Below are 27,343 nucleotides of genomic sequence, written 5' to 3' on the forward strand. Positions count from 1 at the left end.
AACTTGTGTGGCTTGAGAGAGTTTTACTGGTCAGGAATCTGTAGGATAAGACTCTGACCACATCTGCTTGTGACATACGACAGCTATGGTAAAGTGGATTAATCCTAAGTGGCTTAAATACATATTGTGGAGGAGTCTGTCTTGAGCTGGCCATTGGACAAGGTAGCGATCAAGGCCTTTGCAGCTTATTTCCCTGTAAATAAAGAATTAGCTGAAATTTCACTTATTCTATTATAAAATTACATGGTTGTAGTGTTGAACCATCAAGGTACATTTCTAGGTGCCAGACTAAGCAAAATGTGTTAGTATATTTTGAGAGCAAATTTCAAAAGCAATTAGGCTTTTTAAATGGAAGCAAGCAGGTGACTTGCGCACACACACATATATATATTTGGGGGAGGGGAAACAACCTAACAAAATGATCCTTAAATTCTGTTTCGGTCATAGGTGTCCTAGCAGTATTGAGACAAGGCATCCTATGTGATAAAGCAGTAGCTATCATTGTTTCTCTGCTCAGCATCCTTCTGAGAGAGTGCATGTGTGACACTCACAAATCTAAATTCCTACAGTCAAAACATTATGTATAGTGTGTTTCATCAGTCTATAATAATTCTACTTATACTTCTTCATTAGGACAATAGAATAGATATAACACAGCATGTAGGAATTGTTAGATAGGGGTGGGGCAGAGGCAATGTGAGGAGCCAGCAATTAAGCACAGACCATGCTGGAGACAGCATATGCTTCAGCCACGTTTTAGGATTCTCTCTGCAACAGGAGGCCATCTGATGAAATTACACTACATAGTTTTGGAATATTAATGGTTCTTATCTGCAACAAACATACAGTCATTTTAGCCAAGTTCTGTTATTTCTGATAAATTGTTTGCCTCATTGTGGCCTCAAACTTTCACCAACAACAATCCAGTATACCCGGGCCTTTTTGTTTAACTACATCAAAATTGATTTTCACTAGCTCTAAACTGTTTGTGTAAATGGTGTGAAATTAAAGCTTAAACTGTATTGATGGTCATTGCAGCGGGACTTCTATAAACTTTTCTCGTATGGATACGTAAGTCCTTCCTGTTCAATTAGAACACAGTAAAGCAAACCATTTTAGCAAGCATTTACTGTTATTATAGTACTATTATAGTAAGGTTGACATTTCTAAAATATGCATTGAGAAGAAATACAGGCAAACTCCCCACTTACACGGAGGTTACGTTCCGGGCTGCTGCGCACCTAAGTGAAATTGCGTAAAGTGGAGATCATCCTTTAAACACCCTCTGCGCTGCTCTCCCTTCAGTCCATACCCAAAATACTGTATCCCAAAATACCCACAACTAGAATGGAAGCTCTGGGGTCAGCAGGAGGCTACAGGACATGCAGGAAAGCGGGGGCGGCTGCTTCGCTACAGCGTATGTTAGCTGTTAGGCGGGGAGAATGAGCAGTGTAAGCAAAGCCCTTCTGTGCCTCTGGTCTCTTTGGAGCTTCCTCCATCCTCACTGACCTCACCTTTGGGCTCCAGGGAGGTCTCCTCAATTTCAACTTTCTGCACCATCCCCGGAACGTAACCCCTGCATAACTTGGGATTGATCTGTATTAGAGGAATGTTGCTGAGAAACAGCTCAAGGGCAGCATCAAGGGCAGGGGCTCGGTGACAGATTTTGTATTTTTTGTTACATTTTCTCCATAAAAAACAATTAGGTGGGGAAATTGTGGTCTACCTCTGACTCCTTGGAATATAGGCTGTTGTTTTGACAAAGTCGGGAGTATCTCAATCAAACGTAGGACATATAATAACTTAATTTTTTTCCCAGAAATTTAGACAGAAAATAATAGACGGAATTTAAGTTAGAGCCACCCTTATCAGTAGAGGCCAGGAATTCTTTTACCTGAAAAACCCCAGGTTAAAAATTCTTATGCAGTGTTCAGTGAACTTTCCAAACATTGTGCTTTTTATAGTTGCTGTCAATTAATTCAGTGTTTTAATGGTTTTTAATTCCTGTGTGAGTAGGACAAGCTCTTGTTGTATTCTGTTGCCCTCTGTTGGCTGCCTGCAATATAAGCAACATTATTTTATAGCATTAATTATTTAAAGATATATACAAGCCAGCATTTTTTTCCTTTCTCCTCTTCTTCTTACCATTTATCACCCTGGCATACATTTTCTTAATTATTTACTTGGGCTTTTGTTAATAAAGGCTGAATTAGTACATCTGCATCCATATAGGCACCAGTGAGTTTGTCCCCAAAAGAGGAACAGGATGCTGAAATACAGACTTAACATAACCATTTGCATTGGTTCCATTTCCTAGATCCGAATTCATGATGCTGAGTTTCATCCATTAAATTTTAGCCTTACATATATAGGACTGCTTGCACCCATGTATCTGCCTTACAGTGTTTTCTAAGCTTAATATAGGTGCACTCCTTTGTTATCAAACAGAACATTTTCATTAACTTCCTCTCACTTCTGCGGTTGGATTTTATATTGATTAATATTTGGGCGTGTGGGGACTAAAAAAAAACGGTTAGGGTACTTTTCGAGTAGATAACTAAAATTTTGGGTCCAAAACATGCTGATGATTTATTTTTTAAAAGAAGTTTGAGCACTTTAATGTTTCTCACCGGTAATACTATGTCTACTTTGTACTGCCAAACAGCAAATGAATCCACATCTCACAGGATTGCAGTGGAAAGGGACTTTGCCCATCAGAAACATAAACAATAACCAGTTATGGACTAATTCTTATCTCTCTTATCCTTAACGCTCCCATAGAGTAGAGGGTTGCCACCATTCTAGAATGCTGCTTGGCTTGATTACTTGAGTTCTGCAAAACCCAGTCTTAGTCTCATCATCTTTTCTTTTCAGATTTATTCTAGTCGTGAACTGGAAGAAACGTTAAATAAAATCAGAGAAATCTTGTCAGATGATAAACATGATTGGGATCAACGAGCCAGTGCGGTATATCTTTTTAATATTACATTGTACATATTTATTTGACTCAAACAGCAGCTTATTGTCAAATTTATCCGTTTGGAATCAGAAATGATATTATACCAATTCTTTCCCCCCTTTATCCCACTCCCTACCCCCAGCTCAAGAAGGTCCGGTCATTACTTGTTGCTGGAGCTGCTCAGTATGACGGATTTTTCCAGCATTTACGGCTGTTGGATGGAGCATTTAAATTATCAGCTAAAGACCTCAGATCACAAGTGGTTAGAGAAGCATGCATTACAGTAGCGTAAGTATCTGCCAAGGAAACTGATAATACAAAACTACAGTACTTGGCTGTGGTTTAATCAGTTGAATAGTGAAGTCCTTACTGGAAATACAGTAGAAATGTTGCATTGCTTTACATATCTGTATAACTACGATAAGTAACATAACTGATGTAAAACACGAATAAGAGCTTAGAACACAACCGCAGGACACATTATTCATCTCCATGCCCTTTGTTCCTTTGGAGGTGTGGTAGTTCTCATATTTTGCAGATTATTAGTTTCCTGCTAGAGCAGAGCTTGTATTAAAGGGATATAATGTTTAAAAATAGGCATAAACAATGCTGCAGAAAGGCATTCATTTTGAAGAATATTAATATGCATTAGATCATCCAAAGTAGAATTATTGTGGTATGCCCTGCAGTGATAATAACTTGCAGACACAGGCCACCCCACTATTTCTAATCTTAAATGTTCAAAATCATGAGCTGATAATAAGACTTGATTTGCTTTCTATCTTAAAGCATTCGATACGTTCACATCAATCACACTTTCAGTTTTATGTTTGCGACTCTTGTGGCAAAAGCATTGTGGGAAGCATTTTGTAATAGAAGCTCATTATTTAAAGAGATTTCTAAAAGTAATACAAATGCCGTTGCTGTGAGCCCACCCCTTAGCAAGATCCTCCGGGCTACATCTCATGTATCAGTTGCGCTTCGTGACTGCAAGCATGTGAGCATGCACATTATTATAAAGAAGCATGGTAGTCATTATTTATTGTTAACCAGTTAGAGGTTTTACTACTACAGTCAAACTATCTCTCTCTCTCTCTGTCTACACACACACACACACACACACACACACACACACGCACAGAATAAGCACAGAAAGAAAGGTAGGCATGCACGGTGGTAGTGAGGAGGAGTTTTTGTGGGCTTTCTGTGGCCTCTTACAGACTATTGATGGTCAAATACCTAAGTACAAATTGCATAATTTGTGGCTGCCTTGGCACCCCCCACTGTTACCTAAAGTATTTAAAGTTTACTTACTACCATCTAGATAAGACAACGGTTTGCAAACAAGTAGCCTCTTTGTATGAACTGTACTTGTGCTTTGTTCTTAAAAGCACCTGAATGGATACATAAATCTGCATGAGGAATATTAACATGTTTGTAGGATTTGGTTCTTGGAGGGTGATAGACCCCCTAGAATTGTGGTTAAAGGAGCTGGAGTAGACTTTAGAATTGCAGGCAATTCCCTGCCTTCATTTGGGAGAGGATATTGTGCAGGATCCTGCAGCCGGATGACCAAAGTATGGTTCTATAGTACATCCATATTAGTCCTAGGGTTTTTTAACAGATAAAAAAGAGTGGGGAAAATTTCATAAGACTAAATCGGGTAGGGAACTGGATCCAGTGGGAGGACCAGATCCAAAAGTAGCCAACCTTCTGCAGGACCTTTTGATTGAGATGGGAGGAGGATTCTATCAATTCCCTGGTGTTATATGACAGGTGGTTGAATCAGGGACACACTTTGCTCCCAGTTCTTCCTTTTGAGCCCAGTTCGAATTCAAGCCCAATTCTTCCTTTTGAATTTTTCCACCTCACTGTTTTGGAAGGGGCCAGATATCCTTGGGCAAGATTGGGAGTTACTGTTTGAATCCAGTGGCTGCTGAAAGCAGTGGAACAGGGTAAGGCATTGAATTCAGACAGCACTCAGTGGCTGCAAAGGCAGGTGTGGTTTGGCTCAGCCAGCCTCGCAGGCCAAATGGGGAAGCCTGGTTGGCCTAACAGCCACATGCCAGAGATTCCTCTCCACTGGAATAAAAGCAGTGCTTTACATGGGGCTGGATTCCAGGAAAATGTGTGTGTTGTGGCGGGGAAATGATAGCTTCCTGTAATAGGCTATTATATTATAACTATTCTTCTGATTTTCATTGCATCCCTTAAATGAAGTGAAAAGGACAAGACACTTGTATAATTGCCATCTGCTGAAGATACTTTTATCCTTATGCATGATTAGCTGGGAGAAATTATAGTACTTGACTGTGACAGTAGTTCCCATGTACATTTATTGGTCTGCCTTGGTGAGGTGCATAATGAACTATCCAATTAGTCAGCTGGTTCAAATGAATCACAAGACAAATGGCTTTCCTATCTAGGAGTGTGGTTTGTGTTTTCAGATTTGCCATAGGGACCTGGGTGGTTCATCTTCAAAAACATTTGTGGAAGACAATTGGAGGACTATCTGGCTGATTGACATTAGAAATTGAAAGCTGATTTAAACTGAAGGTCTGGTCCAGCCAGGCATGTTTATGGGCTATGTTAAATGTAACATGCAAAGCTGGGAACATGTTGGGAAAAGGTTTTTTTATTATTTACAAAGAGTAATTATAGTTCCTGTCGTCGGTGCTGAATTAGTTTTGATAACCAATTTTTACTCTATTCCTTCCAGCCATCTTTCAACAGTTCTGGGAAACAAGTTTGATCATGGCGCAGAATCCATTGTGCCTACTCTGTTTAATCTGGTTCCTAATAGCGCCAAAGTTATGGCTACTTCTGGGTGTGCAGCCATTAGATTTATCATTCGTGTAAGTATGCTCCAGTGTAAGTCCACTTCTGAATTGGGCATATTAACATATATTAACAATGAGCAAGTAAGGCTATAAGTACGTACTTTTTCCTATGTGAACTAATAAGCTACTTTATGTGAAGTATTTGTGGCAGCTAGAGGCCTCTTTATATCATATCATCATACGGTATATTTTCCAGAGATTGTAGTTCCTTATTGACATTTTTGATATGAGATAGAAAAGATGAAGCTATTATGTAGCATAAAACTTTTTTCAGCATTCCACCATCTGGGTTTCTATCTTAATTTTTGTGCTCAATTTATTTTGAGTTAAATAAAATGGTGAGCCCTATGCTTAAAGCCACCTTTGTGTCAAAAATGATAAATGTTATAGAACTGCAACCTTATGAATCTAATGCTACATAAAATTTATTATGGGTATTGAATGCCTTGTGATAGTTTTTTTTCACTCCCTTTTCAGCATACCCATGTGCCCAGACTCATACCTTTAATAACCAGCAACTGTACCTCAAAATCTGTTGCAGTCAGGAGGTGAGCATTTATGAATAACAAGCTTTATGAGTATAATGTTCCTTGATTTCAAGAAAGGGTTTTAGGAAATGAATGGAATTCATCTTCAGGAGTTAGGCTCTGCTGTAACTCTGATATGTGCAGTGTCACAATCCCGCAATAGAGGCGGAAGTTCTCTACACACTTGCCTGGTTTTACGTTCCATTAGGCTCAGTGGGACTTCAACATGTATAGGATCCATTGTAAAACTTAAAATGTTAAATATGAGCCCACCTGGACCCTGAGATCATCTTCTGAGACCCTTCTTCGTGTGCCTCCTCCTTGAGAGGTCCGGAGGGTGGCAACATGAGAACGGGCCTTCTCTGCAGTGGCTCCCCATCTGTGGAATGCTCTCCCCAGGGAAGTTCGCCTGGCACCTTCATTATACACCTTTAGGCGTCAGGCAAAAACGTTCCTTTTTAACCAGACCGTTTGTTAATTTGGTTGACATCCCATGCCCTTTTAAAATGTGGGGTTTTGGGGGGCGGCAGCTATTGGGTTGTTGTTTTTATTTTGATTATATTTTGTGGTTATATATATATATATATATATATATATATATATATATATATATATATGCAGGTTTTGGTGTCCTCGGGTGTCTTCCCGTGTAAAAGTTGGGGTGTCTAGGCGACGTTTCGACGAGGTCTCACTCGTCATCTTCAGGCTGGTGCTTTCGGCTTCTTGTTACTGGAACAGAGCAGGATCTCAGTGTTTGAGTTCCTATAAATACTGTTGAGGGGGTGTGGTGTATAGCCTCCAATGTTCTGGGCAGAGAGGAAGTTCCCAGGCTAGTGTGCCTTTTCTTCTTTTGTTCCTTAATTACTTAATTACAAGAGGTCAAGACACAAAGACTTTAGCAACTAATCCACACCTAATGACCCACCTAAGTGGTACTCAGGATATCACTCAAGAAATCACTCAAGATATCCCTCAAGTAATTAAGGAACAAAAGAAGAAAAGGCACACTAGCCTGGGAACTTCCTCTCTGCCCAGAACATTGGAGGCTATACACCACACCCCCTCAACAGTATTTATAGGAACTCAAACACTGAGATCCTGCTCTGTTCCAGTAACAAGAAGCCGAAAGCACCAGCCTGAAGATGACGAGTGAGACCTCGTCGAAACACCCCAACTTTTACACGGGAAGACACCCGAGGACACCAAAACCTGCATTCCTGTACCCGTGAAAATCTACGAAAGCATATATATATATATATATATATATATATATTGTTTTGCGAACCGCCCTGAGACTGCCGGGTATAGGGCAGTATATAAATTCAATCAATCAATAACAGCTCCATTTGCAGCATGAAGTCTTTTATTTTTATTTGCTTGGTGTTTGTGTGTTCCTGGTTCTATTGCTTTATGTTGCTAAAATGATATAAATTTGAAGATAAGATGAAGGAAAGTCAAATCAAAGACCAGGAACAAACTTGTCATATATTTACAAGTGGGTCTGGGTTGCATTTTTGATGAGTGGATGTAGAACACATCATCTTTAATTGCATTCAGCATTTCAAAAAAGTCCTGTTCTCACACATAGTTGCATTCTTGATGTTAGCAGAGTATATGTTTTTATTTAGGATTAACAAGTGTACCAAAAAGGCAGAGGGAAAGTATCAAAACAGCAGCCAGCTTTACTGCTGCTCTTGAATCCTGTATAAACAGAAGCCAGTTCCAACAGTAGTAGTAAAATTAGACTGAATGTGCACAGTGTGGTGATGCTTGCCAAGAAGTATTCTTCCTAATGATGGCAAATGTCATGAAATAGCCAGCCTATTAGGGTAGGCAGTAGAGCTACATCACAGGACAAAAGAGTAATACAGACTTCCCCTTTGATACGCAATAGGATTCAGTAGGATGAGTCCTTTTTCAGTACTCATGAATAAAAACATTGCGCTTTGTGAGACATATTAAATATATGTGGACTGGGGATTAATACTCTGTGGTTTTAGTGCTGCTTAAAACAGTGGTTCCCAATTAGCTAAGTACTGTAGACAGCTTTTCAAAAGCCAAGTCATGGACCCCCTTCCTTTTGAAAATTTTGATATCTCTATGACAGTTTTTGTTATGTGAATGCGTGGGTGCTGTTCAATACAGTTCTATTCAGAGGAGACCCATTGAAATCAGTAGACATGGCTTAAGTTAGGTCCATTAATTTCAACGCATATGCTCTGAATACTCTCCTATGCATACCATCCTGATAGGAGCTTCAGATTCCTAGACTCAGCAATAATCAAAGACTGACTTTAGTCCTTGTCTTTTTCAGGCGCTCTTTTGAATTTCTAGACCTGTTGTTACAAGAGTGGCAAACGCATTCCTTGGAAAGGTACGATTTATAGCTGACATGAACCTCTGCTTTAATATTACAAGTATAAACATAGTTAAATTCTCCTAACAATTGGATCTACTTGCTGTTTCAGACCCTTTAAAAAAAAAACTAGAAGATAAGATAAGATAATGTTGACTTATTTAGAGAGGCAATTCTGTTTTGTTGTTGTTGTTAGTGAGGCTAGCATTCAAAGTTTAGACTAAGTAGTTTTAGATCAAACTGTTTTTTGAACAACAAACAGCGAGACATCCCATAGATGTGCAAGCAAACCTTGGCTTGATTCTCCAAAACTAGGTTTGTTTTCTAGCTACTCTTACCTTGTTCCTATATAGCCTGAAGATCATCTTGGTTGGGGCATTCAAACAAGCCATGGTTGAACTGAGATATAAAACACACTATAGTTTTAAAGCCGCAGTCTGTAAGTCAGCAATTAATCATGACTCTGCTTTGTGGGGTGTTGCCAGAAAACATTCCACGGATAGTCTGCTGGTCAGAGTTCAGACTTTCAAACCAGCCTCATTATGACTAAACATATTGTGGCTTAGTGTTATGTGCAAATTGGGCCGTTGTCTGTACAAATGTGAAGTATTTCAAATAGCAATTTTTCAGTCTTACTAGATAGCACAGAGATAGATAATTTGATGCAGATTTCCTCAAAAGCAAGCATGGGGAGGTATGTGACCCATTCTAATCAATATTTCTAGTTCCAGTAACAATGTTAAGTGCTGTTCTCTGCACAGAAGCAAATTTTTTTTATTTATTTCTGTTATGTATGAAAGTTGCTAATACTAGCATTTTTATTATTGTAACAAAGTTACCATATTCAGTGGTTTCGTCGCAGCAACAACTAGTGTCACTGTACTTATTAGTAGCTCCTCTGTACATCGTGCTAAAGGATTTGTTGTATCTTCCTTTACCATAGAAGCAGATTCTGATTACTTCCCATTTTTTTGGCGACTTTATAATCTTGATGCGGTGCTTTGTTGTTTTTTGAAAGGTGGTTCATTGGTGCTATGGAAATTGCCCTCACAGAAGAACTAACATAGAATTTGGGCAAGGGGAAGCATTTAGTTAAACTTATTCACAAAACAATATGCGTATTTTATATATAATGCTGGGCTTGGATTTTCTCTTTTAGGCATGCAGCAGTCTTGGTTGAAACTATCAAAAAGGGTATTCATGATGCTGATGCTGAAGCAAGAGTGGAGGCAAGAAAGTAAGAGTCAGGGATCTTTTAACTATTTTACTCTAGAAAGTATTGATGCCTTTCTAAGAGGAAGAATTTCATTTATATCTAAAGGAGCAGCAGTATTTCCCTATTCTATATGTGCTTGGACAACATAGGTTTGGGATGAATGGTGAAACTTTACTCAATTAAATTTTAGTATCAGAAATTTCCTAGTTTATTCTTCATTGGTGTTGATGGATTATTGCTTGTATTTTTCTTCTTTTAATACTTAGATATCCAATGCCCCTGTAATAAATATTGTGTGATTTGTTTGCAGGACTTACCTAGGTCTAAGAAATCATTTTCCAGGTGAAGCAGAGGTGTTGTATAATAACCTTGAGCCATCCTATCAAAGAAGCCTGCATACATACTTAAAGAATTCGGGTAGTATTGCATCACTTCCACAGTCTGACAGGTCGTCCTCCAGCTCACAGGAAAGCCTCAAGTAAGGGTCATTTTAGAATAAAATAACTTCACAATAATCCAGATAAGATCTGTGTGCAAAAGCATACCCCATACATTTGCCGAGTCAGGACTCACAGGCATAAATAATATGCACACTTGAATGCAAATGGATCCGCTTTGTATTATTTTCAATGGGACGCCCCTTTGAGTGCAACTCTACATTCTGTGCAGGTAAGACTACATCAGGTAGGACTTGAACACGTCTGAATTTGCTGTTTTCAAATTTTGAACCTTCTAAAGCTCTAGTCGAGTCACAGAGCCTTTCTAGTATTCCACCTGCTTCAACAGCCCTAATTTGGCAGGAGATGGATCCTGCTTCTCGAGCCTTGACAAAAACACAGTGCTTCTCCACAGGAATTTGAGAATTAGCAGAAAATCCAACTGTTGCAAGGCAGAAATCTCAGCCTTGGTTACAGAGGACTCAAAGATGTGGTAAAGGAAGATAAGGAGATGGAGAAGCTGAATGAATTACTTCCATCTTCATAGTGAAAGATAAAGGGCAGTTTCCAGTGCCTCAGCTAACTTTTGTAGGGAGGGAATGAGGAACTTAGGCCAAAGAGTGGTGATGAGAGATGAAGTTCTGGGCCTAATAGACAAAAACTGACAAACCGTTGGGAGTCGGATGGCAATCACCTGCGAGTTTTCCAAATAATTCAAATGTGAAATTGCTGATCGTCTGAGAACTGGATAGTATCCAATACAACACCCGATTTTTAAAAAGGGATCCAGGGCACCTTCTAATTATAAGTCAGTCAGCTTAAAATTTGTCCCTGGAAAACTGGTGGAAAGTATTGTTAAAGAGAAAAATAACCAACCTTGTAGAAGAGCAAGTCAAGCTTGTCATCGGTAAATCTGGTGGAGGACTACCTCCACATTCCCATTTAACACTGATGATGCCCACCCATAGAAGACAAGGCCTTCTTTCCTACAACAGAGTCTACTAGGGCTTCTCTTGTTGGTATTGATCAAGAACCATAGATCTTTCAGGGAGGCTGGTGTGATTTGAAGGTCTTCTTGTAGCAGAAATCTGAACAGAAGATCACCTGGTTAAGTGTAGATACAGTATCTGTTGTAGATGAAGGTGAACACACTGGGGGTGATGCCAGTCTGAAGGGCATAATCTTGTATTGCAGGTGCAAGCCATCACAGCAAAATCTGCCTGTTACCACTTGGTGGAGCTCAAGCCCCACCTGATGTAGTCTTTACATGCACCCAAAGGAACTCTTCATAAGTATTCAAAGTACCCAGTTGCACCTTTTATATGCAACTTAACAGCTTTGTATAAAAATATAGTAGTTCTTGTTTAAAGTTCTCGATAAAATGTATGGGCTTCTTTAAGACCTTTAAAAAGGCCTTACCTGCTCCATAGCAGGATGATGTTAGCAAGTAAAATGGATTTGCATATTCACTAGACATATTCATACCGAATGAAGAAGGGGAAAGAATGCTTCAGTGTGTTGTAAAATGTTTAATAACATGCCATACTAAAACTGTTGCCTTTGTTTCAGTCGTCCCTTCGCATCAAAATGGTCCACATCCGGTTCAACAACTATGGCTGGCAGAGGTAATTCTTTGTGTACTAAATGTACTAGACCAGTGGCGTCCAAACTTTTTTTCAAAGAGGGCCAGATTTGATGAAGTGAAGGGCCGTGAGAGCCGACCAAAGAGCCAACCTTTTTTTTTAGGATTGAAGTTGTTGAGTTTTTTAAATGATTTTACCCCCAAGTTGTTGAGCTGTTTTTAGGATTGAAGTTGTTGCGGGGGGGGGGGGTTTAGGATTTTACCCCAGGAAATACACTGCCACAGGGGCCAGATTAAACCGAGCAGCGGGCCGGATTAGGCCCCTGAAACAGATTTTGGACATGCCTGTACTAGACTAAAACCCTCTTTGGAAGTTCTAGAAGTAGCATCTTTTTAAAAGACGGTGCACAATTAATTTATTGAGCAAGAACAACTGTATGCTTAATAAGAAGGGATGCATGATATATGCAATTTCATTACCTTCAATCCCAGTTGCAGGAACTACCAAGTCTGTTCCAAGCCCAGGAATGCTACAGAGATCTCGCAGCGACATAGATGTCAATGCTGCCGCTGGAGCGAAGGCACGTCATGCTGCTGGTCAGCCAACGGGAGCTGGCCGTTTAGCAGCTGCTGGTCTACCTCCAGGATCATATGCTTCACTAGGTGAGGGAATCTGTTTAATGATCTAATAAGCTGCTTATTGGATTTCTCTGTGAATTTAAATATGTTTTTTGTGTGTGCCCTTGCAGTGATGTTTATGAGACACCCAGCTTTGTAAACCTAAAGGCTGTTGTTGCCTAGTTGGTTATTAGTGGTTAAATTAAATCACCTTTTTGTTCACTTCTCTGTGGTTTGTTGGGGGAGGTACTGGTGAAAAGGTCATTCTAGCATTGAGAGTACTTAAACTTCAATCCTAAGATTATTTTCTGAGGAGCAATTGTGAATGGACTTGTGTTATCTGAAGAAGTGTGCATGCACACGAAAGCTCATACCAAGAACTAACTTAGTTGGTCTTTAAGGTGCTATTGGAAGGAATTTTTTTGTTGAGATCAGTTCTTAGGATCAGTTCTCGAAACTCCCATTGTTCTAGGTGCATTTTGTGACAGAGAATTTCATTAGTGTGAGCTGTTTCTGAGCTTTGGGTGCAGTACTGCACCTAAGATTTCTGATTAAAACTACAGAGTGGAAGGATAGGAGGACCTTTTCCTGCCTCCCCACTTCCAGCCACTCTCTGAAGACTGGAGAATATTAGGGGGGTGGGCAGGGGAAGGACTAGACCATGTGAAAAATGAACCTAATATTTTAGCTGCAGTTCATTCATTTTCAACTTTGTATTCTTATTATAAAGAAGTGTGCCTAGACATTCCGTTGTTGCACCCATAACCCAGGTTTAAGGTGCCATTTAGCTCCTAGCTTTCATATCTCAGTTTCTAACATTGCTTAGGATCAGTATCAGCTTTGGTTTCCTGCAACAGAGAGATGAACTGTTGATGTCTTGGTTGTAGTTACAGTGGTACCTTGCAAGACAAAATTAATTCATTCTGCGAGTTTTTTTCGTCTTGCGAAGCACGGATTCCAACCCAAAATCCAAACCCCCCCCCCAAAAAAAGTTTTAAAAGTTTAACTTACCAAATGGCTGCAAAAGAAGTTTTGGAAAAGCTTCAAAAATCACCAAAGTCTTCAAAAACCTCAAAAAAGGCAACAAACTTGCAAGACGTTTTTGTCTTGCGAAGCAAGCCCATAGGGAAATTTGTCTTGCGAAGCAACTCAAAAAACAAAAAACTCTTTCGTCTTGCGAGTTTTTCATCTTACGAGGCATTCGTCTTGCGAGGTACCACTGTAGTTACTGTTTTCTCAGCTTTTGAAGAAAAATGTTTCTTCATTGTGTTACTAACACCATCCTTTTGCAAGGATGCTGTTGTACTAATGTGTGCTGAGAGGTTTTGTATGGCTATCTATTGTGTATTTTATGGAGCTATTTTTAAAAAGAGCTAGTGTGATTTTGAATGTTCCGCTGGCATTGGTCCCATCAGCCATGTTCAGTGTTGTTTGCTAGAATCATCACTCCCCCTAGTTTGGGTGATGCCTAATGATTAGGGACACTTTGGGTGTTAAGCAAGGATGGGCTAACATGCATGGTGGCGGTGCTTCAGGCTGCAGCAGGAATAAAAGAGGTCGCCCCTGATTTGCCTTCTCCTTTGCTATGATACAGGAAGTTGGTGTTAAATCTTTTGCATAAGAACATATTTCAAATTCTCAACTTCTGATTGTGCCAATGATGGTAGACATAAGTAAAGAGGCATGGTAGATGAGATATTAATGTGTGAAAAACTGTTAAAATTCAGAATAATTTGTGTTGTTTAACAAGGAAGGTCCTCTTGCTTTACCAAGTAGAGGAAGGCAGCTCCTCTACTTGGTAAAAAAGCACAGTACTCCAATAGCAGCTTTGTGCTGAAAATATTTAGTTGGAGGACTATACATTTTTTGTATTGCATTGGCATACACTTAAGTTTAAATATTCCCAATTTTATGCAAGTGAAAGGGAAGGAAAATGATACCCGGTCTTGCTGATACTTGTTATAATGCAGCTTTGTTAGTTTGCCATTCATCTGGTCCTGACTGGCACCCAAATTGCTTCTTAGGTGGCACTTACTCTTTGCCAAGCTTGACATCTAGCGAGAGAAAAAAAGATTGGAGTAACCACTCCTGGGTCCGGGAGAATGTTGCTCTGATTCTTCTTGCCTTAAAGATTACTTAAGAGACAAGCATAGGTAGAAACCCCACCACATACTTAGTAAGTAAAAGGGTAAAGGGACCCCTGACCATTAGGTCCAGTTGTGACCGACTATGGGGTTGCGGTGCTCATCTCGCTTTATTGGCCGAGGGAGCTGGTGTACAGCTTCCGGGTCATGTGGCCAGCATGACCAAGCCGCTTCTGGTGAACCAAAGCAGTGCACGGAAACACCATTTACCTTCCCGCCGGAGTGGTACCTATTTATCTACTTGCACTTTGACGTGCTTTCGAACTGCTAGGTTGGCAGGAGCAGGGACTGAGCAACGGGAGCTCACCCCGTCGCGGGGATTCAAACCACCGAACTTCTGATTGGGAAGTCCTAGGCTCTGTGGGCCTCGAGTTGATATACCTTCTCTTCCAGAAAGGCAACCAATTTGCACTTCCTACGCATGTACTTTTGCATGGTACAGGTGTTGCATGTCATTGCAGCAGCTCCCTCACCCTCCATGTCTCTTGAGATAGTACCCTGGGCTTCCCCCTCAAATTCCCCCACTAAATGCCCTCGCAGACGCCCCTGTTTAAGAGCACTCAGCCACATCCTCAAGGCCTCAAAAATAGCTCTCAGGTTTAACAAAGATGCAAGTGTCTGTAAACTTTCTCGTTTCCTTACTGAATGTTCTTTGGCTCTCTTGTCAACACGGTTTATCTAACACACTAAGTTTTCCCTGTTTCTTTGCCTGCTCTTCCAACAAAGAGGATACTTCTGACAAGATGGATGGTAAGACCCTGTTTTGTCTGATTTCTAGACTATTAATCTTGTGAAATCTGTTCATACAATACAGTAGATGTTTGCACACTAATTTCATTGGTGACTAATGTTATTTGTTCACTAACACATTGCACATTAATCTCAAGGTCTGAATTATGTTTGTCAACTTCTAATACAACATTGCTATTATATGTATCTATATGGCTGATCAGTTTTTGAACTACCTTCTCTTAGTACTTTAGCTACTGACATTCAAATTAACAATGAATCTTAATTTTCTAGACACTCATCAGTAGGAGCAGTACAGTTAAATTTTTGTTGTGTTAATATTTTGCTTTCTGTAACAGACAGTTGGTTATTTTGCATTTCTGGGTTGCAAATTTAGGGAACTCAGTAGTTTGATTATGCTCACTAGAATTATGTGTTCCATTTCATTTCAGCTTGTTGGGCTCCATTAGAAACCACTTCCGAAGCTTTCATATCTTCTGGAATTGGTCTTAGAGTAGCAGTAATGTAACTGGAGCCAAGCCAGTAGTATCACAGTCTCAGTGGCACACACAGTGCTGGCACATTTGACATTCTTTTTAAAAAATAAAAATATTATTTATGATTTTCAGTTATATACATTTCAGTAGTTTTACAATCATTTTAACATTTCAAAATATTCTTCCTTCCCCCCTTTTTCTGCAGTTCCTTCAATTTATTTTTCCTTCATATTCCAAATTAACTTAACATATTCATTTATTCATCTATTTTAAATATATACTCTTATAAAACTGCAGGTTATTGCAATAATCCTGTCAGTGTTCTTATCTGTTTACAGTTTGTTTGTAAATAGTCAATAAATCATTTTCATTCTTTTATAAAAAGTTTGTTATCTTGATTTCTTATTTTTCTGGTAAGTTTCGCTATTTCTGCATATTCCACAAGTTTTTGTATCCATTCTTGTTTTGTCAGGACTTTTTCTTCTTTCCATTTTTGGGCAAATAACATTCTTACCACTGTAGTCTCACACATGAAAAAAATTCTATAGAGTCTAACTCGTTTTCCCCCTATAATTCCCAAAATGAAAAATTCTGGGGGTTTTTAAACAAATATTATTCTGAACATCTTTTTCAATTCATTATACAGTTGTACCTTGGAAGTTGAACGGAATCCATTCCAGAAGTCCATTCGACTTCCAAAACGTTCAAAAACCAAATCACGGCTTCTGATTGGCTGAAGGAAGCTCCTGCAACCATGGAGAAGTCTCGCTGAAATCAATGGATTTAAGTACTGTATTTAAGTCCAGTAATTTCATTGGCTCTGTTCCAAACATGACTTTGTTGGATATCACTCTCTATGCTGGATTTCATAAGATTAGTCTGTTCAGAATGCACTTAATTTGAATATATTGCTCTGATTTGATGTTCATGGCTTTCAAGTCTGCCTACTAAAGGAAAGCTAGTTTTGAATCTTGTTTTGGAGTTAGTTGTGTGAATGTTTCTGAAATTTTACCTGTTTTTGCACATTGTGCCAGATCTGTTGTACAGCTATGTCAAAAAGTAATTTTAGCAGTGGTGGTGGATAGGTGCAATACAGAACTTTTCATCAGACAAAGAATGTAGCTTCTAATGCAGGGTAACTGCATCAAAAAATATTTAATGGGCTAGAATTTAATCTCATATAATACACTTTTTAATATATACACATTTAGGAAACCAAAGAGTGATTGCTTACCTAATACAAAAAATCTGCTTGGAATGTCATTGTTTAATATTTTTCCCGTTTAGGAACAGCTTCTGAGGATGGTAAGAGAATGAAGCTTCTGCTAAAAATCAAATGCTTTCATCTTATATTTTCATTATCACAAACAACAGCATTGTACAGAGTATATAGTCCCCCATGTGACCTTCGGGGTTAATTCATTAGTTGGCTTGCCTAATAATGTTTTGTTGCTGCAATATTTATTTGCAAAATATTGTGTTTTATTTTATATTTTTTCCAAGTAACCATTCACAGTAAAAATGTACTGGTACCCATTTTATTTTAGATGTGCAAAGTTTTTTGGTGGAAATTTCAACATGCTAGACAGACATTCTCATGCTTTGGGGAAGCAGGTGCTACTATTTATTTGGACTTGAAATTTCTCTTGGAAATCAAGTAGATACGTAGCTCAGGTTGGTCCGTCAAGCTGTGGTCAAGTATTGTCAAATGGTCTTTAAAACATTAACTTTACGAGAATGCAAAAATGATGTCCATCAAAAAGTTTAATACTGTGCTTACCTTTGTTTTGTAATTGTAATATGTCCCAGCACTAAACAATGACACTGACTTTTTAAAGATGGAAAATTATGATTAATTTTGCTACATTTTACTCTGTCCTTTCCTGCAAGGAGCTCAAGACTATATATTAACACTATCCACACAATACCCCTGTTAGGTAGTTTAGACTGAGTTGTGCAACTGGCTTAACATCACCTAATGAGCTTCATGACTGAGGGAATCTGGGTCTCCTTGATCCTAGCTGCATAGTATACCCATTAAGCAATGGCCTTTGCCACTGATAACTGCTTGTGTTCTTGCTTGAAGATACCTGCAGTTACAATATGTATTCAGTGGGAAAGTTTTTTGTTGTTTGCCTCTAACTGCAGCAAGGCTAGGGGTCAAGATGCCCTCACTCCTGCCCTTGCTAATGAATCACACCATCATGACATAAAAATATTAATCTACAATGGCATTCTTGAAATATTTGACAATATTTGACCAATATTCAAATAGGTAAACATGACTGTTCAGTTGACCAGTATTCCAACCCTACGTTTTGCACCAATAAGCAAATATATCGATCCAGATAAAAATGAGGATGATTGCCATGTGGATTTCATCATTATTATTGCAGTGGAAGCTGGATCATGTCTTTCTGGTCCTTTTGCATCATACCAAAATGGTGGCACTCTGTATTCCTGCCTTGTACAGGTCAAAGTCTTTGTGCATTTAAGCACCATCTAACCATTACAATGGATGGCAGAAATACTGTCACTGCATGGGTGTTATTGTGTTGAATTTAGCCAAACCTGTTTGTGCATAATAAACTTAACGTGCCTAAAACATTGTTTTCTAGTAGCTAAGGAAATAACACTTCTAGACTTTCTGTGAGCTTATTTCTCTACTTGATGAATAAATCTTTCTTTAGGGAGCCAAAAAAGTATGAGAACTATATCGAATGAGATTATACACTGAACTGTACTGCACTTTCTGCTTTTTTTCTGAGTTCTATTTTAATATTCAGCAATATCTACCATTAGTAGTTCTTAAATGCCGGAGCAGCGGTTCTTAACTTTTTTTGGGACATGAACGCCTTTGAGAACCTAATAAAAGCTATGGACCTCCTCCCTAGAAAAATACAAATTCATAAATTAAGACAAAAAATTACATGCAATTTATTTTATTTGCATTGGAAGAATCTTTTTTCTGTGTGTGCCTGATTCACAGACCCAATGGGGACCCATTGTTTTTATGGACCTCGGGTTAAGAACCACTCTGCTAGAGTAATGGGATATTAGGAACCAAAATGTATTTCCCCCCTCTTTAACCCTAAGCATCCTGCTAACTCAGGCATGGGGAACCCCTTGTCCTCCAAATGTTGCTGTTCCTATCCTATGATATGTTCCTATCATTTCTGACCATTGGCCATGCTGATGAAAGGTCGAATCCAAACCACCTGGAAAGCCCCATGCCTCTGCCATCTCAAATCCATCCTGCTAACTCTTCAGTGCAGAACTATTGACTGGATAGTTTCGGAGCTGTTTTAATCTTAGCTCTTTGAGAGAAAAGAAATACACATCCCGTTTAAGTATGGAGAATAGGGTTTGGTGTTTCTCCAACTCTCTGGAGCAAATTTAGGGGTTGTAGGGACTGTGGAGGGGAGGGAGAAATACTCAGAATTGCTTCCCTCCTCCTCCTGATGTCAGCTTAGCAGTACCACTGCATACAACCAAAAGTATTTAAACTAGAAAAAGGGAGACAGGGTCATGGGAAAGCCTGCGAACATTATGGTTTGTTATATTACATCTTCAGAGTCACAGCAAGACACTGGCAAAATTTTGCATTCCCTTTTGAAGTTTGCGTTTCTGCCATTCTCTGGTGTATTGAGAAGTTGTGACTGGAGCATCTGCACTAGTCTTTCCTTTTTAGCATTTCATACTCTAGCTGTAAAATAGCTGCTTAGAGCAACAGTCCTACTGCGTTAATGTGATGGAAAATACTTCTCTAATACTTGTGCTATGTGTTGCTTGTTTCTTGTTGTTTCACTTTATAGGACGTGTGCGGACCAAGCTTTCAGCACCCTCTATTGGCCTGGGAAACTCAAAGACGGATTCCAGAGGCCGTAGTCGAACAAAAGTTGTGTCTCAGTCTCAGCGTATGTATTGTATTTCTATGTTGCCGTTCTTACTCTCTTAATAAGATTAAGCCATATGCATAGTGTACAATCATTGACCAAAGGATATGGTCAAATATATATATATTTAAAAACACTACATACTGAGTTGTTGTTCTGTGCCATAGGTTCATCATCGCCAGACAAAAATGAAGGTATTTTTTTTTCAGTGTTTCAGTGTTTCGGGTCAGTAGTCTGCATGCTTTTGGAGTCTCTTATAGTCCGTGTGGTGTTATTTTGAACAAGATATTAAAATGAAAATTTACTTTTTTTAAAAAAAAACCCACTAAGAAATTATTCCTGTGATTAGGGATTGTGAAATTATTCCTGTAATTAGGGATTGTGAAATTATTCCTGTGATTAGGGATTGTGATTAGACTATATGGAGACCTTACAAATGAAGGTGCACCGTGAAACAGTGTAGTAATTGCAGATTTTAATACAGAGAATAAAGAGTGAATTGATAGCTTATGTTCATGATGCCATAGAAAATATATGCAGCGTGTATAGGATGAGAGAGACAACTAGATTTTGTTTCATTATTAAATGGTCATTTACTGAATGAGACACTGATTTTTTCTGTCATTTTAACATAGAGTTTGAGTTGCTTTAGGTTTAATGTGACTGTTTTCAGTTTGATTTTCAAACACTGGTATTGGAAAAAGGCTATACAACATTGATCTCAACTCAATAACAAGATGCACCCCATACTCTCACTTTAGCACCAGGGAAGAAAGATAAGGGGTTGTCATCCCTGCATTTCTTACACCATAAGGAATGTTTACTGCACACCTACTGCAGCCATTTATTTTTCCCTGCCTACCTGAGAAGTGTAACCTGTAGATATGGATGGATGTAAATTCCAAAGGTGTAGGGGCATAGTTCAGTGAGATTTTTCTCCACTTCACAAATTATGTAGAGGAAATATTGTCAGTGTTTTTGGATACCCATAGAAGATAATATACAAATGAGGAATACCCTAGAGTATGTGGGCAAATGTCCCTATAAAGACAATAAAGGCAATTTTATTAGCATAGAGACAGGAATTAGAAAACTATATCAGACTCTCCCTAGCTGCAGTAGAGATATCTTGGAAGGCAAAGTGAGATAAAAATACCTGAGAGCTGACTACTGTATTATGATTCAATTGTCATTTTTAATGCAAATATTTGCAACTGCCCATCATCTGGTGGTGCCTGGGACTTTATGTATATGAAAGAAGACTCTTATTGGTGTACTTTAATAATTGCTTTATTTCATTCCAGGAGATTGCTTAAAGGGTTAATTCCCTAATGTTAATTATGTGGATTTAGAATGTGCCTCTGTTTTTCTTTCCATTCAAAGCCCCCTTTTTTGGCATTGTAAATAATATGTTGTGTGGGTTTGGAATTCAATCTAAACACTCTGCTTTAAGGGTTTAATATAGCATACAAATGGTGTGTTCTACGAGATATAAAAATTGCACACAACGAAACTAACTGTAACCCAATAATGTAAGCAAGAAGAGATCATTGTGATAGAGATAAGCTCAGTGCAACAAGACAAAACAGTTTCATTTGCTGTGTCCTGCAATGGCAGCTATCGGCCCCATGTTTTTGCAAAATATTGCACTCAGTGCTAGAAGGCGTATCTTCATCACTTTAATGCTAATGGATTTTAAGAGTTGGCTCTGCTTCTGAGCTCATAGCAAATCATCAGATTATGGAGACTTTATGAACTACTTCACTCACTAGCTACCCCGTGTCTTACATTTACACAAAGTGTTGGTGATTATGATAGGCATGTTTGCAAGCTGAATTATACTAATTATAGAGCTTCAATTAAGTGTAGCTTTTTGTTAATTATATATTCAATGCCCACATTTGGACAATGAGTCTCAGCTTAATAAGCCAAGATATGCATGAGCTTCAGGCACCTGCAGGAAGCTGCAATTAGTCATAGTTTATTGTTACATTAGTACTGGGAGCTATGGTTAGTGGCTTCCATACAAGCCAGGCTTGTTTGCACAAAGCCATGCAGATGTGCCTAAAGCTCACACACATCTCTGCTTATTAAGCAAATTTTGATGATCCAAACGTGGCCAATGACAAACCTGGAATTGCTTCTGCATAACGCGTGATAAGCCCCTAGTACTATTGCAGACATGTATGCAAAAGGATCTCAATAGGTGGTAGTTAATGAAAAACTAATACTTTAAGTGACAGTGCTGTCACATTTTATTTATGCAGTATTCTCATTCTGAGACTAGCTGGTTTATTATAGCATGAGCTCACATAGACTGCAGTTGATAAATTAAGTGCATGTACCTATTTTGGTGATTGTGTATGTAACAGCAGTATTGCTCATTAATTGCAGAATAAAAACAATATGGTTAGGATAATGTAAATATAAAAATTGCTAGAGACTTAACATATAACCCCGGGAGAGGTTGTTCCTTGGTTGGTTCCAGAGCAGAATAGTCCCTGCTACCTCGAAAGAGGCAATGATCTAACCATTTTGCTGAGCTTGAATCTTGACAGTCACTAGGGATGAGTGGTTCCTCTGTCAAATAAATGCAGTGGCACTCAGCCCTGAATGTGCAGGTACACAGGCTCAAGGTGCTTCCAGATCTAACTGTCATTGGAGACCCATGTAGCCTCAGAACCTAGAAGCACATTTTCCAGCTGCACTTTATATAACAGCTTCTACCATCCCTGGGCTAGGAGAGCTTGACCACAGCAGTTGAGGAATTGGTGACTTCAAAATTGGATAACTGCAACGCACTCTTTGTGGGACTTCTCTTACGCTTGATCTGGAAACTGCAGTTAGTGCAGGATGCTACAGCATGATTACTAACAGGAGTGGGGCACTGTCAGCATATAGCACCTGTGCTCAGATATCTGCACTGGTTTCCAATTTGTTACTGGGCTCAGTTCATGGTGTAACTATGATTATAAAGGTGAAGGTACCCCTGAGTGTTAGTTCCAGTCGTGGACGACTCTGGGGTTGCTGCGCTCATCTCGCTCTATAGGCTGAGGGAGCCTGCGTTTGTCTGCAGACAGCTTCTGGGTCATGTGGCCAGCATGACTAAGCCGCTTCTGGCGAACCAGAGCAGCGCACGGAAACGCCGTTTACCTTCTCGCCGGAGCAGTACCTATTTATCTACTTGCACTTTGACGTGCTTTTGAACTGCTAGGTGGGCAGGAGCAGGGACCGAGCGACGGGAGCTCACCCTGTTGTGGGGATTCAAACCGCCGACCTTCCGATCGGCAAGCCCTAGGCTCAGTGGTTTAGACCACAGCGCCAGCCGCGTCCCCTTAACTATTATTATATAAAGCCCTTAAGGCTTTGGACCAGTTTACTTGCAGGATCACCTTGCCCCCATGGGCCCACACAACCACTTTGATCTGCAGAATTGGCACCATTACAGATGGCACATATTACCTGTTCCACAGTTATAAGAAACTGATCTTTGACTGTGACAGCACCTACACTTTGGAACTCCCTGCCTATTGACATCAGGCAGGGTTCACTATACAATTTTTGGTACATAATTAAAATAATATGGTTTCGGCAAGCCTACCCAGAAGCATAAATATTGATTGTTGTTATTGTTTGTTGTTGTTAATTAATTAATTAATTAATTAATTTCCTATACCCGTTGGGTCTCAGGGTGGTTCATGTGTTTTGTCCTTTTTATAGTTAATTATTTTTAAATATTGTTAGTTGTGTTTAACTATTATTTCTTGTAACTGCTTAGAGTTTTTACTACAGTCAAGTGGTATATATTTTTTGTTAAATAAAAATAAGCAGGCATCTTACAAGAAGATAAACTTGTAAGCTTTTAATCTAACCATCTTGCTTGAATTATTTGTGGATAGTCCTTTATAAACATTATGGAACATTCAAGGATGTTGGTGTATAAAATCATATTTAAAACTTTAAGGAAAGTTAGATATGTGATTGTAATGTGTATTTTAATTGTGCAATTAACTAAAATGGGCAAAGTTTGATAACAGTAGCTTTGAACCGGGAAGCTGCCTAAAAATCCAAGAAGACACTATTTTTAATATTTGAAACAATTTACATGCATTAGCTTTATTATTGCTACTCATCAATTTACTCTAAATGAAATGTTTTAGGATTTCAGATGGTTGTTTCTAAAATGGTCTGTGTAGATTTGCCATTAAATGTCTGTCTATCTGGAATATTATAAATGAAGGAGTGAAAGCCACACATAGGTTTTTCAGTGGCAATGAATTTTGAGGGTATTGAAAGTGTATTTCTTTTCACCATGCTGTAGTTGAGAACCTTCAGCAGTGATAATAATTAAATATTCCTATCACTCTGGCAGTCCATGAAAGCTTGTCATTCCTCATAACTAGATCAGTAATGGCAGACAACCTTTCCATAGACAGTTTGCTACAACTATCAACTTTCTCCTATCGCAGGGTGGCCTGCCTGATGTTGTTGGACTCCAGTTCCCAGCAGCCCCAGCCAGCATGGCCTACTGGTTAGGAATAATGGAAGCAGTAGTCCAGCAACATCTGTGGTTGCACATGTGCCCTACCCTTGCCGTTAGAGGAGTGTTGGGTGTATGTGTTTGCGCCCATTGTTCTGCATCGTGAACGGAGCTCAGCACAGAGATTTCTCAAGTTAGCCACCTGAAAACAAAAGTTTGAAAATCTCTGCCGTAAACAAATCTTCACCTGTGTCCCCATAGCTGTCATTTCATATTCTTTAACTATTGGGATGGGCCTGCAATAGCATGGTGGAATCCCCATTTAATCATGGCGGGTTTGTATTTGTGACCAGCAACCATTTAATCTTGTGGGTCCGTTGTGGAATCTTTGAAAAGAACTAGAGCAGTAGTGAAGATGTTGACCCAAGTCTGCATGGTATTCTTCAACTATTTCATGAAGATTACATAAAAGCCAGCACTAAGATGTGATAGCGTGCTCTCCCTCTCTGGTTGTATTTCCATACACACAATGACATAAATATAAAAGTAAGGCCAGGGGCATGTAGATGTTAAAAATACTGCTTTGAAATTCTTGTAGTCGGGCACTCATCTTTGGTTGTTCCTTTACAACTTCTGCATGCATGCCAGATACAATTTTTTTGTATCTTTCCCCTCTTCTTAACCCACCCCATTTTGCTTTTCCCTCATTGTATTATCCAAATTGAAGAACTTGTTACCGTTTCTTCAGCTATTAAAGCTTGCACTTAAAATTTACTTGGAGTGAAGATATCCAAAGATCTCGATCCAGTGTTTCAATTAAATTTACCGATGAATTTATGAACGTGGTGCAGTTCTTTGTTCGAGAGCTGAAGAACTGTAATTTTGCAGCTTCTGTTTTGTCTGCTTCGTATATAAGCACCTGAGCCTGGTGGAGGCTATGAAAATGCACTGCTTTTTGCGCTAACCCTCTTGTTGCATTCCCCCCCTCTTTTATGTGAACTGACTAAAGCCTTTTTATTTCCATTTGCCATCCATTGTTAATCTGCTCTGCTCCCTCCCTATTCATGGATTTTATACCCTTACCCTACTCCTGCCTTTACACTTGTTCAGGATCACAGTCTGCTAATCCACAGTCTGGTGGTAAGGCTTTTCAGATTTTGTGTGTGCATCATTGTTTGTCCATCCATCACAACAGGATCCTATTCAGCAGAAGCAGTCAGTATTTACGCACGTAGGTTAAAATACCCCTGCCAAAAGAAATACCTTGAAGAATCTAAAGGCACATAGGTTTTAGGAATTCGGATGAACAACTGAGCAGCCTCAAGAGCCAGGATGTAGGGACAAATTTTATGATGCTCCAAGCTGAAATGGTTGCAACCATTTTATAAAGAGAAGCATGCAGTGGCCATTGGTTTTCACGCTGAAGATTGCTCCAAATACTACAAATGTCCCAAATGCAAAATACAAAAACGTGTAGATAGTAATGGGTGACAATCACATACATGTTGTGCTGCTCACACGTTCAGTGAAATAATGTGATAATCAGATATGATAGTCTACATGTAGTTTTCATTATTTTTCATGATGAGTATGCATAACACAGGAAACAACCTGTGATTTCATGCTTTGTACCACAGAATTTAACACGGAGCATATAATCTTCTAAAAATCCATTTGTTTCACTTAATATTTTTGGAGGGACACTTTAAATTACCAGGGTTAAAACTTACTCAGAATATTTAGCAACAGCTCTTAAAAGGAGGAACTCCAGTGCCTATGTAATCTGAAGTAAAACTCGCTGAGTTAATTGGACTTGCTTCCAAGTATATATAGCATTTTGGCCTTCAAGTAGTCTGAATGCTATGCAGGGACCCCAAACACGTTTATGCTAAAAAACGTACGCAATTGGGTTTCGGTACACATACTTGTTTTGCTGAATAGACTCCTGCCTGAAAGAAGGCATTCGACAGCGGTATTTCCCAAACCTCTGATAGCTGAAGTACACTTACATTTTTGAGTTTAAGTTGGAGACACACATATATCCAAAAAGGGTTTATTTTAGAATGTGAAGGTAAGAATTTTATTTGGCGAATTGGTGCTGTGGACTTGGAGGGTCCTGCCTCCTGCCTTTCTGTATGTTTTCGTTCTGAGCGTACCTCCTGGAAAGCTTCTCAGGTTGATGACCCATGCATAGAAGCAGTGACAAACATCTCTTGAGAGCAGGTAACTGCTTTGTTGAGAGTGAGTGAATCTTGCAGAATACAGTAAGAGAGTATATTGCCTGCAGATTGCTAATGCTGCTAAGAAGGAACCAAGGCCAGAACAGGGCATCATACAGAAACACATGCAAGGTTGGGGAACTTCATTCAGATGTTGTTGGAATAAAGCTCCCCTCATTCCTAACCGCTGATGCTGGCAAGTTGTTGATGGGAATTGGAACCCGACAAAATTTGCAGGGCTGAAAGTTCTCCATTCCTGCCCTAGTGATAGTTGCCGTGGACTAAGAGGAGCCTTTACTTCTCACTGCGCACAAAGCATGTGGTTTGGGAATTGCTATTCTATTCCATTAGCACATTGTATCCGAATGGACACGGTGATTCACATAGCATTTGCATGCTGCATTGCCTTGCCCTTCCATCCTCCATCTTGATCCTGTTTATATAATGAAGTACATAATGAAATGGATTGTTTAAATGTATGTGGTTATTTTGATTTGTCTTCAAGGATTGGTCACGTCAGGCCATATCATACTACTACAAAGAAATCTACGTGTTAAAATAAAACCAGCCCGTCGCGCTTTTTAAAATGGGTGGGACTGCTGTCCTTCAGCACTACACAGTTACGCTGTAAATGCATTGAAATTGAAAAGTGTTAGGATATCATTCTTTACCAACAAGTCACTTTATCTTCACTTGCCAACTTTGGTTCTATTTTGGGTTAGACAAAGATGTTCAAAGACATAATTTGTACAACGATTTACAGGGCGGTTTGCCATGAGCTTCCACACTTGTTCTTAGGATACAATGGAGGTTTTCCTCAACTTAGTTTTGCAGACAGGGTTT

General features: G+C 39.2%; 1 protein-coding gene across 30 annotated transcripts in view; it reads left to right on the plus strand.

Moving 5' to 3' along the window:
- CLASP2 (cytoplasmic linker associated protein 2) overlaps window positions 1-27,343 on the plus strand; it is a 122,304-nt gene that overhangs the window by 60,046 nt on the left and 34,915 nt on the right. For 13 of the 30 annotated variants that reach the window (XM_081930981.1, XM_081931009.1, XM_081931003.1 and 10 more), the window contains 13 exons: window positions 2,875-2,967; window positions 3,102-3,247; window positions 5,679-5,814; window positions 6,277-6,347; window positions 8,641-8,700; window positions 9,842-9,919; window positions 10,209-10,376; window positions 11,905-11,960; window positions 12,410-12,580; window positions 15,406-15,429; window positions 17,193-17,210; window positions 19,721-19,822; window positions 19,969-19,995. In XM_081930981.1, coding sequence (XP_081787107.1) covers window positions 2,875-2,967; window positions 3,102-3,247; window positions 5,679-5,814; window positions 6,277-6,347; window positions 8,641-8,700; window positions 9,842-9,919; window positions 10,209-10,376; window positions 11,905-11,960; window positions 12,410-12,580; window positions 15,406-15,429; window positions 17,193-17,210; window positions 19,721-19,822; window positions 19,969-19,995 — 1,150 coding nt within the window. The remainder of the gene's footprint in view (window positions 1-2,874; window positions 2,968-3,101; window positions 3,248-5,678; window positions 5,815-6,276; window positions 6,348-8,640; window positions 8,701-9,841; window positions 9,920-10,208; window positions 10,377-11,904; window positions 11,961-12,409; window positions 12,581-15,405; window positions 15,430-17,192; window positions 17,211-19,720; window positions 19,823-19,968; window positions 19,996-27,343) is intronic. The other 17 variants (XM_081931005.1, XM_081930983.1, XM_081931008.1 and 14 more) reach the window with 5 other exon arrangements.

Source organism: Podarcis melisellensis (genome assembly GCF_964234715.1).
Source record: "Podarcis melisellensis genome assembly, chromosome: 12".
NCBI classification, from domain to species: domain Eukaryota; kingdom Metazoa; phylum Chordata; class Lepidosauria; order Squamata; family Lacertidae; genus Podarcis; species Podarcis melisellensis.